The sequence below is a fragment of the Platichthys flesus genome, chromosome 2, assembly GCF_949316205.1.
Source record: "Platichthys flesus chromosome 2, fPlaFle2.1, whole genome shotgun sequence".
In the NCBI taxonomy this organism is placed as follows: Eukaryota; Metazoa; Chordata; class Actinopteri; order Pleuronectiformes; family Pleuronectidae; genus Platichthys; species Platichthys flesus.
In genome coordinates this window covers 19,530,829-19,543,759 of record NC_084946.1, presented here as the reverse complement: position 1 = coordinate 19,543,759, position 12,931 = coordinate 19,530,829, and the positions used below count along the sequence as shown (strand labels likewise).

The 12,931-nt window shown below is 40.3% G+C and overlaps 2 protein-coding genes across 4 annotated transcripts in view; one reads left to right on the top strand and one right to left on the bottom strand.

Annotated features, from left to right (window-relative positions):
- Nucleotides 1-12,931, top strand: part of syn2b (synapsin IIb) — a 63,752-nt gene that overhangs the window by 39,018 nt on the left and 11,803 nt on the right. For all 3 annotated transcript variants that reach the window (XM_062404872.1, XM_062404864.1, XM_062404857.1), the window contains exons 4-5: nt 383-539; nt 1,131-1,220. In XM_062404872.1, coding sequence (XP_062260856.1) covers nt 383-539; nt 1,131-1,220 — 247 coding nt within the window. The remainder of the gene's footprint in view (nt 1-382; nt 540-1,130; nt 1,221-12,931) is intronic.
- Nucleotides 1,504-12,057, bottom strand: LOC133968669 (metalloproteinase inhibitor 4-like). Its single transcript, XM_062404831.1, has 6 exons — nt 12,009-12,057; nt 11,526-11,843; nt 5,274-5,371; nt 4,620-4,734; nt 4,176-4,300; nt 1,504-3,845 (listed from the first exon to the last, which is right to left on the bottom strand). The coding sequence occupies exons 2-6, from the start codon at nt 11,662-11,664 to the stop codon at nt 3,648-3,650; spliced, it is 675 nt and encodes a 224-aa protein (XP_062260815.1). The 5' UTR covers nt 11,665-11,843; nt 12,009-12,057; the 3' UTR covers nt 1,504-3,647.

Sequence of the window (12,931 nt, the reverse complement as noted above, 5' to 3'; positions counted from 1 at the left end):
CTAAAACAGAAATCTTATTAAGACTCCTTCACAGATGATAATCTACCCTAAGAAGGGAGACACGACCACTTCTTTGTCTTTACGACATTCTCCAATTTAAGTGATTTAATGCGGCCAGGTAGACTTATCTAACTATTCTCTCCCTGCTGCAGCTTCCGAGGAGGAAAATGTTTTTATTTCACCTTTCACTCATAGCTGGGTTTTTAATCTGTATCATGACCTCTGTTTAATGTCATCCCTTCACTTTCATCTGCACAAAAATGCAGATCTGTATTCATCAAAAATGATAGACGGACAGACTGTGAAAAGAAATGCTCAGCAAAACAATCTAGAAAATATGATTTTCTTATTATTTCAGCCTCATTTAATCTCTCCTATCCAGGTCGTTCAGGCCCGACTTTGTCTTGGTGCGTCAACACGCCTTCAGCATGGCGCAGAACGAGGACTTCAGGAACTTGATCATCGGCCTGCAGTATGCGGGCGTCCCCTCGGTCAACTCTCTGGACTCCATCTACAATCTCTGCGATAAGCCCTGGGCCGTAAGCATTTCCAGCAAAACTCATTAACAACTGACACAACCCACACACTGCTTTAATGACTGTGGCCTGAGGAGATGTGGGAAGATGCTTTTAATGGAGGTGGCAGATTCTTTCAGTTCTAATCAAAATAATTTGGAACATCATGATGTCCAAAATATGATGTCACTTTCACATGGACCATTGCAAATAAATGGCAAATAATGCAAAATGAACAGATCGGCAGTGATTTTTACTAAAAGGAAATTACCCTGTTGTTACTATATTATATAACTATATAATGTGTAATATGCTGCTGTGGCTGAGGGGTAGATTGGTCGTCCCCGAACCAGAATGTTGGCGGTTCGATCCCAGTCTTCCCCATCTGCCTGCCCCAGTGTCCTTGGGCAAGATGCTGAACCCTGAATTGCCCCTTATAGAAAAAGTGCTGCCCATAGATGCACAATCTAAACGTGTGTGTAAATGGGTAAATGGCTAAACTGTATTGTAAAATACTATGAGTGGTCATTAAAACTAGAAAAGCTCTATATATATTAACCATTGTGTCCTTATGATTCCCTTCTGCTTCTCTGTCTTGGTTCGGGTTTCCTCCAGTTTTCTCATTTGATCAATAATCAGAAGAGGTTGGGTTCGGATAAGTTCCCTCTCATTGACCAGACCTTCTACCCCAACTACAAAGACATGGTAAGAAAATAATTTTTTCAAACATTTATGAGGTGCGTTTGTAGAGGAAGTATAAATAGTACCTACTATTTCATATAACATATATAATCATACAGACATAAAGGCTACTGCAGAGACTACTCTTCCATGAATATATATATATATTTTTTTTTTTGTATATGTAATGTCATCTTTCAGTTATGTATAGTCATATTTTCTAACATTTTTGTTAATGAAGAAAATAAAAAAAAGAGTCGGTGACATTTTTATCCATTGATACATTTTATATACAATCTTTTTTGGTACATGGAAATAAAAAAAAAACTCTATTTAGACAGAAACAGACACATAAATACAAACCAAAACAATTTGTTCAGTATAAAACAAACATGAAATAGTTTGATAGCTCTTTGCTAAAGCCATACAATTATAATTCATTATCTGTATTTAATTAACACATTTCCCAATATAACAAATGACTGCATTGTGCGGTTGGAATGAATCTATTTTAAAGTTCAAAATGACCCGAATAGGATCTTTGTAATTTTCTCTGCTAACGCATGAAAAAGTGTTTTGATCTGTATGACTTCAGCAAAGTAATCCAGTATCAAGACAGGGGTCAATTCAAGATTTGGGACATTGAGTCTTTATATTAAATAATGTCTTAAGTCCAGGGATGCAAACTCATCAGGGGAAGAAAGGGAGACAGGTGGGAGACGAGGGGAGTGAATAAAAAATGAATGTGTTCCTGCTCTTTACCGCTGTTGCAACTCCTGATGGACCAATTAGGACAGGAGTTAGATATGACATTTAACCACATCTATTAAACAGAAACTGTCACAAGGTATTTCCAGGTCAGCACGTGTCCTTCTCAGTCAGCTTGACATTTGCCTGCTTCTAAAGAGACATGATTAGGCTACTGTAACAAGCGTTCAGTTGAACTACATCACAAGTAACTTTGGTCCCTTTTAGATAAATGTCTAAACTGTTGTATCATGAATTTGTCTCAAAATCCTGAAGCAAATTGTTCAGGTAACTATCAGCCGTGCTTATATTGTCTAAGCATACACAGAAATATAGATAGATCAAGGGCTAATTGGAAGGAGCTCAGCTTGTGTTGTGATCGAATTGAAACGTTAATAACAACAAATAGTTCCGTACTGACAGAGCAGGGAGAGAGCGAGTGTGTCTCCAGTAAGACGAGAATAAACAACCGTGTGATGTGAGGTCCTGACAGCTGAGTAGAGTTTTTTGATCAATGTAGTTTCCTCATTAAAGAGGTTTTGCAAACCACCTGCCCCTGAGTTGTTTGCATCCCTGTTAATCATTAACTCATTTACGAGGAGTTATTTGTCCTCTAATTGGTTCATATCATAGGCCAACGTTTTTACAATCTGTTCTTGAACTTGAAGCTTGGGGAGAACCCACTTCCAGAAATCATGAATTAGAATAATGAATTGAACCCTGTCCTGTTACATCACTTCCTTAAAGGAGACAGGGTGTGGCTTCTACAGGGGGCAGTGCTGTTGTTAAGGCGCTGGATTAGCTTTTTTTGGCACAGGAAATAGCAATGGAGTTTAACCAAGGAAACTAAACACACACACAGGATAAAACCTCTACACGCTATAGGACAAGATCCGGTTAGCCTTTAAAACGTTAATTTTCACTGAAATACAATATTTACAGTCTCAGAAATTTGAGAGTTTAAACTGTTGTGATTTAGATGGATGATATTGATGGTCATATATAATATATATGTCTGGACGTCAGATGTTGCCTTGTTATCAGTACAGTTCATTTTCATTTGCATGGGACAGTTATTTCGATATAAAGGTAAACATTCCACAACAGAAAAGGGGAGAGTGCTCTACCTGCAAAAATGTGTGCACAGACTTTCTGAGGACAGGGTGTAAAGGAAACTTTGCTAAGCAGGGTTGTGGCAGAAGTTGACATCTTTTTTTTTCCTCTACTTCCCCCATTATTTTACTGTAAATGTCCGCCTTCCCTTTACCTCTTTAAGAAAAATAGCTCAGATTACTATGTAACTCTTTCTAAGTTATGAATGCAAAAATATGAGGTCCTTCATTTTTTTCTTTTGCAAAGGTTATTTATTCTCTCTCCACAGAGATGTTAGAGAGCAGAATCACTGGGTTGAATGATGTGCAGTGAAAGGTCTTCACATATTCTTATTCTGTTGAAAACAGCGAGTGAAGTGGAATGTGTGAGAGCATGAAAATGAGTCAGAGGTCTGCTGAAAGCCCCTGCAGATAATAAAACGTTGGCTAGCACTGCTGTAGAAACCACCTGATCTCAGCTAACAGAAGCTCGGCAGTGAGTTAAGCTCCCTCGAACATAAAAATCTGCCAATTTTTTTTATTCAGTGAAATCGCCATATTATAGCCACATAAGCACGAAGCAGGAAAGGCGTTACGGGAGGGAAATTACAAGTCAGGGGTCACTCATCTCCAAGAAGTCTTTCTCAGGCGGGGGTCCACCCCGGTACCAGCTGCAGGTTGTGTCGGAGCGGCGGATGCAGGCGTACTGCCGAGCCTGCTCCCCGTTAAGGCTGTTATCCAGCAGCCAGTCAGTCCACAAGCACTCGTTTTCCCCTGTAGACGCACACGGCACCGTATAACAAGTGTTGATCTGAGGGGAAAAGAGTATTTGATTTATTCCACTCTCATCTCATTATATGTTCGCAAATGGTTGGGGGGGGGGGGGGTTAGGGGACTTGATCTTCTTGTCTCTGAGGACATTTTATACAATGAGATTTGTATTTCCATGGGAAAAAATTATGACAAGACACATGAAACCCTTTTTATATGCAAAAATGGAAAAGAAAGTTTAAGAGATGAGAAGACCTCGGAGCTTCAAGAACTCAGCTGCTATGCTTCTTTTCTCTGAGAAAGACGAAAGGGACAAAGATAAATATGGATGAAGTTACGTCTGAAGAATGAGGGAACAGTCCTTACTCACTCTGCATTCACAGCCCATCTGGTATCTGTAGTTGAGGTTCTTCTTCTGTGACAGTGATAAGTTGTCCCACGACTCGACCATGTCGCATTGGCCAATAGAAATCCTCCCATCGATCCACATGCTCCCTGATTGGTGACATCACAACATGATCACATGAGATACATAGTCCATCTTTGTGTTAGCAAGACCAGCTGTTTGCTTTATGCAGGACAAAGCAAACCGGGTGATAGCTGAAGTTACTGTATAGAGATGTGAGTGTAAACATCTACCTCTCGGCAAGAAAGAGAATAAGCAATTGTCCTTACATTTTCAACTATTGCTTTAAAATAATTATATGGGACAAGGTTTTCCTGTCATTGCCGCTCTGTATTCTTACTGAAAATAACACTGAGGTATTAGTATGACATCACTATATGCAGTCTGTGTTGACGTTCATAACTATACCTGAGAGAAGGTACCCTGCTTTATTGTTGTAGTCCAGTTTGACTCCACACAGTGAGGAGAAGACTGGAGTGTACACATACTGGATATCCTTGGCCTTATCGAAGCCTTTGAACATCTGAAATCAAAGACACCCCGAGATAAGAGAGTGAAATGGAAAAAGGGGATGTACAATCCTGGCCTGATAAAAACCTAGGGGAGTAAAGATGTGGCAGCAATGTAAGCATTGATAATAACAGAGCCACAATAGCTTGATATGTCAAAAACTAAAAATGTCCCCAAAATATACTGATCCATAATGCCTCAGCCGTCAAACAGATACTGTATGACATTAACTCCAAAACCAAGAGATTTATGCGTTTGTAAATAGATAATGATTCTGTATTCGTCTTAACTTCTACAGCATTAGGCAAAATGGTGGTCATGTGCACATGTGGAGCCACTGAACTAGAGTTTTTCAGTTTTTTAATGCTGCCATCCACCCACATATTTCAGAGATTTTAGGAGTTGGGACCTGTTAGAGTTTATTTACCACTTCTCCTCCTGACAAATGTAATGAAGACATTAACCACAGACACGTGTACGCAGCAGCATAGACAGTAAAAATGATGAACATCTGCACCAGCTGCAGCTTTGCCTGCTGCCCAGAGGTCTCACCTTGATCATTTTGATTTCATATTGGATCATCTTCATGTAAGGTGAGGAGCTGTTGCTAGGAGACACTATCTTCTCTCCGGAGATCTTTGCCCTTATCACTGCCAACAGGAAGAGGAACCGAGGATTAATGTCCAATACACACAAGAGAGAAGACAAGAAGGGGATTTGCATACAAAGAGACAATGATAATAAAAACAATCTGATTCATGTTTGTTTATTGACAGTTTTTTCTTCTCTACAGTTTTTATTAGAGGGTTGATGGATGGATGGATGGTCCTAGTCGCGCTCAGTAGTGATACAGGATGTCCCCCCCCCCCTCTCCTCTTAGCAAATTCAAAACCCACACAGAATAACAAGTAGCTCTCTGCCTGCACACTCCCGTTAACTGACTCCACACACACATGTGTTTATACAGTATATCTCACACACCACTCACACGATATGCTCGCTGATGCCAAACCATATCTGGCACAGATGTGACTGCACGTTATTTTATCCCGTGCTGTAAATCAAATAAACTAGAAAAACAGCAGGATAGCTGGTCTGTGGTTCTCGACAGGAAAGTAACACCATCTCATTTAAAGAGAAAATATTCATAATAATCATAATATTATGAACATCACAGGTTGTACTCATCCAAACCACAACATGCAGCAGTGCACACTGTGCCAAATCAAACCTCATTATTAAAGACTTCAATGCTAGACATCAACTGTTTTCCTTCCCACGAACCAATAAAATGTGCACAGTTGGACATCTGCGTTACTTTTTCTGTCAACTGACAAAGTAATTCCACAGTAAAACATTTCCTTTAAACTAATAACACTGTTGCAGCTCAATAACTCAAACATAATCAAGATCACAGCCAGAGCTGCATGTGATACTCTGACGAGCAGCGGCACAATGGCAGAATATGAATGTACAATATTTATGGGCTTTTCTGAGAAGAGAATTCTAGTTCAAGTTTTTAGATCATATAGAGTTCAATTTAATATGGTAAAATGTGTTGATGTGTTGATGTAGTTGACCTGGAGAGCTATTCAATTTGTCTTTTCCAGTAAACTGGATGTTAAGTTTATTCATATCACTTAACACTGGTATATATTTGCCATTTCTTTCCTTCCACATATCTCTGGAAGGGAGAAAACAGTCTCCTGTTGAGTCACCAGAGTGAGATGCAGAAAGACGGAGAGAATAGAGGAACAGAGAGGCAACCATTCTGCCAGTGACCTTGGTCAAATCTCGAACGAGAGGGAAAAGCTACAGGATTAACGAGAGGGAGAGAAAGTGTGACCCAGCACCCCTCCTAACCCGCTCGCTCTCTCATACAGCTAAGAAAACCACCCCCTTGTTTTTGCTCCTCGCTCATCACATAACTACATGGCAGTTTTGTCTGCTGGTCAGAGGAGGAGGAGGAGGAGCTCGGCTTGTTCTGTGAAATCGGTCTCAGGAGAAAAAATACCTCTTTTGTTTGTTGTACATGCAGCAAGACGGAAAGGCAGGACTCCACACAGACGCACAGACAGAGAGTGAATGTGAACTTGTTTGAATTTGTGTAGTTCATAAGATGGGAGCTTATGAATGTGCATTTAAAGTGTAATTAGCCCATAGATGGTCTATAATACCTTGTAATGCATTTTACATGGTCAGACCTTGTAAGGGAACATTAACCCTTTATACTCGCCCACACACTTGTAGCTGTGACTTGAAAAATCCGTGCAAAGAGCTCCAATAGCACTCAGTAGAGCATTTACTTCCACTAAGGCCCAACAGTCCCTTTAAATGCAATCAAGCTGCATCATATTTCACAAATTCAAAGATATCAGTTGCCTAAATGTGCCTTTAAAAGAATATAAAGATCCATGAATTATTCTCTTGAAAATTGTAAAAAAAATGTTGAAAAACACTATCTACAGTTGTGTATCTGTAATCTTGATCAGAAACCAACAAACCAACCAACAAAGAAATGCATGGTTCCATGTCGAACATTTCTCTAGTTTAATAGGCCGCCGAATTACAACTTTGAAATACATACTTCTTTCTAGCCGATGTTCCCATATTCCATGTACTTTTTCTGCTAATATGCTGAATTATTTTTCTGATATAGAGAATCGATAGCTCTCCAGTGAACACACTAAAGCCAGAGGAGTGTTCGCTTCGCTCAGAATAAAAGCAAAGTCTTTTGTGAGCTACAGATGCTGGTGCGGTCATTATTACCAGTTGTGTAGTGGATGTGGATGTATCTTCCCATCAAATACGAAAAAGTGATTTTTTTTTTTATTCCCCACATTGTCGAATGATATGTCTAAGCCATCTCGATGGGTGTTTTTATTTATGTCATCGCAGTATTTTTTAAATATCTCATTACTTCTTCCGCTGCTGGTTGAAAGTGTTTTCATAGGGTAACTGCCAGTCAGTACATTTACATCAGTACACACACTTCATCAGCTAATAAGATTAAGATTAAGATTAAGATGCATTTATTAGTCCCAAACACACACAGAGACATGCAAAGGCACACTCATGCAGGTAGGGAAATTTAACTTCTGCTTTTAACCCATCTGGTGCAGGACACACAGAGCAGTGAGCATATCACTCAATAAGACTTTGATGTCAAATATACAGGAATACTACACTGTACCAATGATCATAGTACCATCTTTGCCCTGTTTGTTCAGATATTCAAGGAGAAACTTGTTTAAGTAGATTAAGTTAAATTAACTGCCCCACTTAAGTCTGAGTAATGGGTTTATTCGGCCTATTGATGACGAGTAATACCCAAAGCTATAGCATTGCTCTCTGATCAAATCGTGGGCAGTCTGGGCTTTGGCCATACATCAGTGCAACATGTGGGACGAAAGAAGTTGCTGTAGCCAATTAGCCAAGAAAAGTACAGTCAGTCTTTATTAAAGCAGATCAGTGCTTTTAATCATTTATCACTACAATAGTGATACAACTGCTCTTGCCAGATAAGAATAAAACAAATCTGTGTTGGGTCATGTTCAGCACAGAATTACTTATCAATGAGGTGTAATGCAACAGTTTAACTGTAGAACTTGTTGATTCTTTTGGCCCAGATTCTCTGAAATATGTACCCCCCACCTCGACATCCTCTGAACCGGACAGGCTAGTTTACCCTCTTGATTCAACTGCTGCAGCTGTGTAACAAGCAGGAATCAGGAGAGGCTGCAGAGGGAAAGTGTCCCTGCATCCGTCTCACGGCCACATAACCCAGGAAATATTGCAAACTTGTACCATGAGAACTGATGTAGTAAGTAACTTCCCCCCTCCCACATGAATCGGCACCCTTGTCATGCTCACAAAGCTGGACTGTCAGTGGGCTTTCACTCTGATATTGTTAGTATGCAGCCCATTAGACCAAGCCTATAGACATGGAAATGAAGTAGGGAGAACGAGGGAAAGAAAGAGAGAGAGATGGATTAGGCTGTGTTGGCATGGCTTGGCCTCTGTCCAACACACACACACACACACACACACACACACACACACACACACACACACACACACACACACAATCTAAAATACACGAACATGGAGAGGTATTCAGCCAAGGTTTCTCCAGATGGGATATTAGTCAGATGTACAGCTTTATTCAAAAGGTTCAGCAACTCTGTCAACAACACTGTCAGGTCAACTAAAGGCCACCACCAGTCTGTCCTTATAACACAACCAGGACAGTTGAACCATTAACACTTATTGTAAATGAGGCATTTTCCCTTTTTGTTACTTATGGGTTCAGGAAATTGCATCCTACATAAAAGGGGATCCCTGAGGTTTGTGTCCAAAACAGCACTCAAACATATAAATCTAAAAGCGGGGACAAGGCCCCAAACAGACCAGAGGAAATGGGAACTGATTACAAAAGAACATGTGGTCAATTGACCTTGTGCCAAACCCTGCTCCTACTGAGTTACTCTTGCTACACCTATCATGCTTTCTGTCCTTGCACAGGTCATTTACAATACATTTACATACAATACAATACAATTGACAAAATGAGGTAAACAGAGGCAGGTAAGATCCAGTGATTTTGTCACCTGCTGTTAGCATATATATCTTACCTCCTTCTGAGAGAAAAGGTTTAAAACTCTTTTTAAATCATTTAAAAAAACAATCAATAGTTGTTTAATATAAACCTGGTGGGTTGCATTTCATATTCACCAAGTTCACCATTCTTCTTGCATTCATATTTCTGGTTTGGGACAGGATTAACTCTTAGAATATAAAGTATTGGTCTTACTACGGCCTCATTGTCACTGCCACAACACATAGAGAAATCTCAACCTTGTGAGCTGTGGCTCAGGTGATGAACAGTCGTCCTCTAACCAGAAGGTCAACGGTTCAATCCCAGTGTTCCCAATTCCGCATGCCATAGAAATACAAACCACTTTACCAGCCTGGTTGCACTTCTATGATTGGATAGTAGTTATAACCAATTTTGGTTTGGTGCAGTGCTTCAAACAGAAAAAAATATGGCTCCCCATGTAACATGCATAATTTTGGATGTTGGCGTCTTGATGGAGAATAATATGTGACTCTTTTATGCCTTCAGACTAAAATAATTTTGGTCATAAACACCGACCTTGTTTGATCAGTATTTCAGACTTTTCAGTTCAGGCTGAACAAAAGCAAACAATGTGAAATGTGCTTCGTACCAAAGGCAAGACCAACTACCCAAATTGTATCCGGCCAAAATAGGTGGTCTTGGTCCATATTAAACTGAATCATGGTTCAGTTTGTTTGTTGAGTGGAAACAGGGTTTTGGACTTTTGGACTAATGGCAGGAAGGTGAAACAACATTAAACTCTAGAGGTAATTAAAATAAGCCCAAACTTTACTGGTCTCTCTAATAACTGAGTTGCACAGGCTTGCAGGTTAGCTTTCACTCTAACAATGTAATGTTTGGACGATGAGGATGTTCATTCGGCACATTCAAACTGGTGTCAAGTACCATAATGATGTTACAGTCGCAATATAATTAATAAAAGTAACCGGTTAAATTATTTTATCAAACAAACGGACAAAAGCGAGCCATCAACAACAAACCAATCGATGTCAAGTAGCCCACAGGTGATAACCATAGGATACCTGTCATACAGAATTATTAAGAGTGCTCCCTAGACTACAACATGAAACCAAAACTTACTAACAAACAGAATAATCACTCTTATATCTCAATCATGGATGACACACTTCATTTGCGAAACTCTGTCCTAAAAACATTGCCCCAAATAGTCCAACTCCCATTGTGTTCCCATAACCCAGATCTAATTGGCGTAATGGAGGTTTTGAAAACAGGCCTCAGCCTCCATTCCATACTGACAATTTTTTGAGGCACATGTTTTCAAAGCACTTTGAAGCAGCTGACCCTTCTCTAAACCTGGATTCACATTCAGACCAATTAGAAAACAAGACTGTTCTTCCTCTACTTTCTCTCCCTCGCTCTCCTCTGCTGGAGTTTAACCTTTGACAGAAGCACATACTCCAGCTTTCCACAGTCTGGAGCCAAGTACTCAAAGTCAGAGCAGAGTGTTGGTTTTGGCCTCTGCTGAGACAAGACAGAAGAGGATGACGGGGGGTGTCAGACAGAGAGACAGGCAGACAGCTCGACACACAGACAGATAGAAAGTAGACCGGGCCCACACAGGGCTGTCTGGCTTCTATGGTTTGTTTTTATGTGATTGAGAGCAAGATGACTGAAATACATAACCACATGAAACAGATAGTGGGGCTACCCTGTTTTCACATAGAGTGATGAATACAAGATTAAAAGAAACAAGGGTGCATCTGTTTTTCTTCTTTTGACTCAATGAAAAAAAAAAAACTTGTTATAACTAATATTAATCAATAATAATTCCACTAATTGCCCATGAGCAACACTACTCACTACACAACATTGACTCTGGAATCTTTCTGTGTACAATTTATGTTTTCTTTTAATAAAACTGGAAAAAACCACAACAATAAATCAACTGCTGTGAGAAGCTTCGCCTTGGAGCTCTATTGATTAGCTCTGTAACAGCAGATTTACTGTTCAGAATGGAATGTATTCTCATTAAGTTGATCAATAAGCCAATTGAGCAATCAGTTAGTTCAGAGGGAAGCCGGCTCCTCCCTATTTGGTGAGTGAATTTACAGTCTGAAGAACTTAAAATCATTTCCCTAGTTTTATTGAAGGCAGCAGCTTTTCGATTTTAAACCAACTGCACTGATCTCCAGTCAATAACTTACCGATCTCAGCGCTGCAGAATAGCTGCTGTGGGTGTGCTGGGTGGCAGCTACATCCCTCCACTGCTACCTCCATGCCTGCACCGAGCAAAAGGAGCACCCAGAGCCCCAGACACACAATCCGCTCTTGGGACACAGCCATGACGACTCTGGCAAACCTGTGTCCGCTCCACAAGTCGATGGACGCTCGGCAGCCTCTTCTGATCCCGTCAAGTTCCCCCGGGGAAGCAAATCAGCAAGCAGTCAGCAAAGGGAGGGGGGGATGCAGATGAGAATGTAGAGTTGAAGCAGGAAGAAAACTTCTGATTCGCTAAAGTGCGGCTGTGGATAGAAATGTTTTCATCAGTTTAAAATACACCTCTGAAATAGAGTTGCTGGAGCAAGTAACTTGAAGGGAAGATTGCTGCCTCTCTCTCTCTCTCTCGCGCTCGCTCGCTCGCTCTCTCTCTCTCTCTCTCGCTGCAGACAACACACAGAGAAACTTACAATAGTCGGATCCCCTCACACTCTGGTCCTGAATGCTGAGAGGGTCGCACACAGGGAGCCTCTTATGCACACTTTAGGGACAGCCTCCTCAAACACAGGAAAGAAAACTACCATCCTTTGCCTCTTCTTCTTTTCCGTCTTTTGATGTCCTCCCTCTCCTCCCAGAGGCTGCTGTTGGTGTCAGACTCACTCTTGGATGTTTTGAAAATGCAGTAACTAGTTTTACTGGATTTGTAAACGACAAAATCCAAGTTGATGCGACTGGGGTATAAAAGTTACAGTTGAGGACAATAATTTTCTGTGTTGGTGTGAAACCAACACAGAGATGACTCTACACTATAATCAAATGTTTTTTTCCACAGATAATATACAGATAGTTTGTTATTGTTTGGAGGCAAAGAGTCACGTTTAAAATGTTTACATGTTTGAGGTAGTTGCGGATCACTTTGCATTAGGTAGCATGCCTCACTGACATTTATCACTGACTTTTGTTGACATATTTGTATAAATCCAGGACATTAACACACACATACTGAGAGGATGAATCCAAGTAACTGACTTTCCCTCTAGTGCCACCAGCAGGTCATATCCTGTAAATTTATCCTAACCTCTAAGCAGGGTATCGGATCAACATTTAGAAAGAGGGTTCCCAGAGGATGATTGTGGAAAATAGAAAAGTAATTTCCAGGATCCCTCCATCTGTGTTAAAACTGAGTTTTTTGATCTATCATAATTGTCAAGCTGTATTCAGCTATATTACTTCGACAGGTTTTATCTTACGTGTCTATATCAATGTCCTTGAATCGGTTGTTTGTTAAATTTAACTTTTTCTGTGTTAATATGCTCCCTGCATAAAATGGCTTTCTTCTCAAATAATTATATATGGCAGTGTTAGAGCTCCGGGGCATTAAGGCGTGATTATC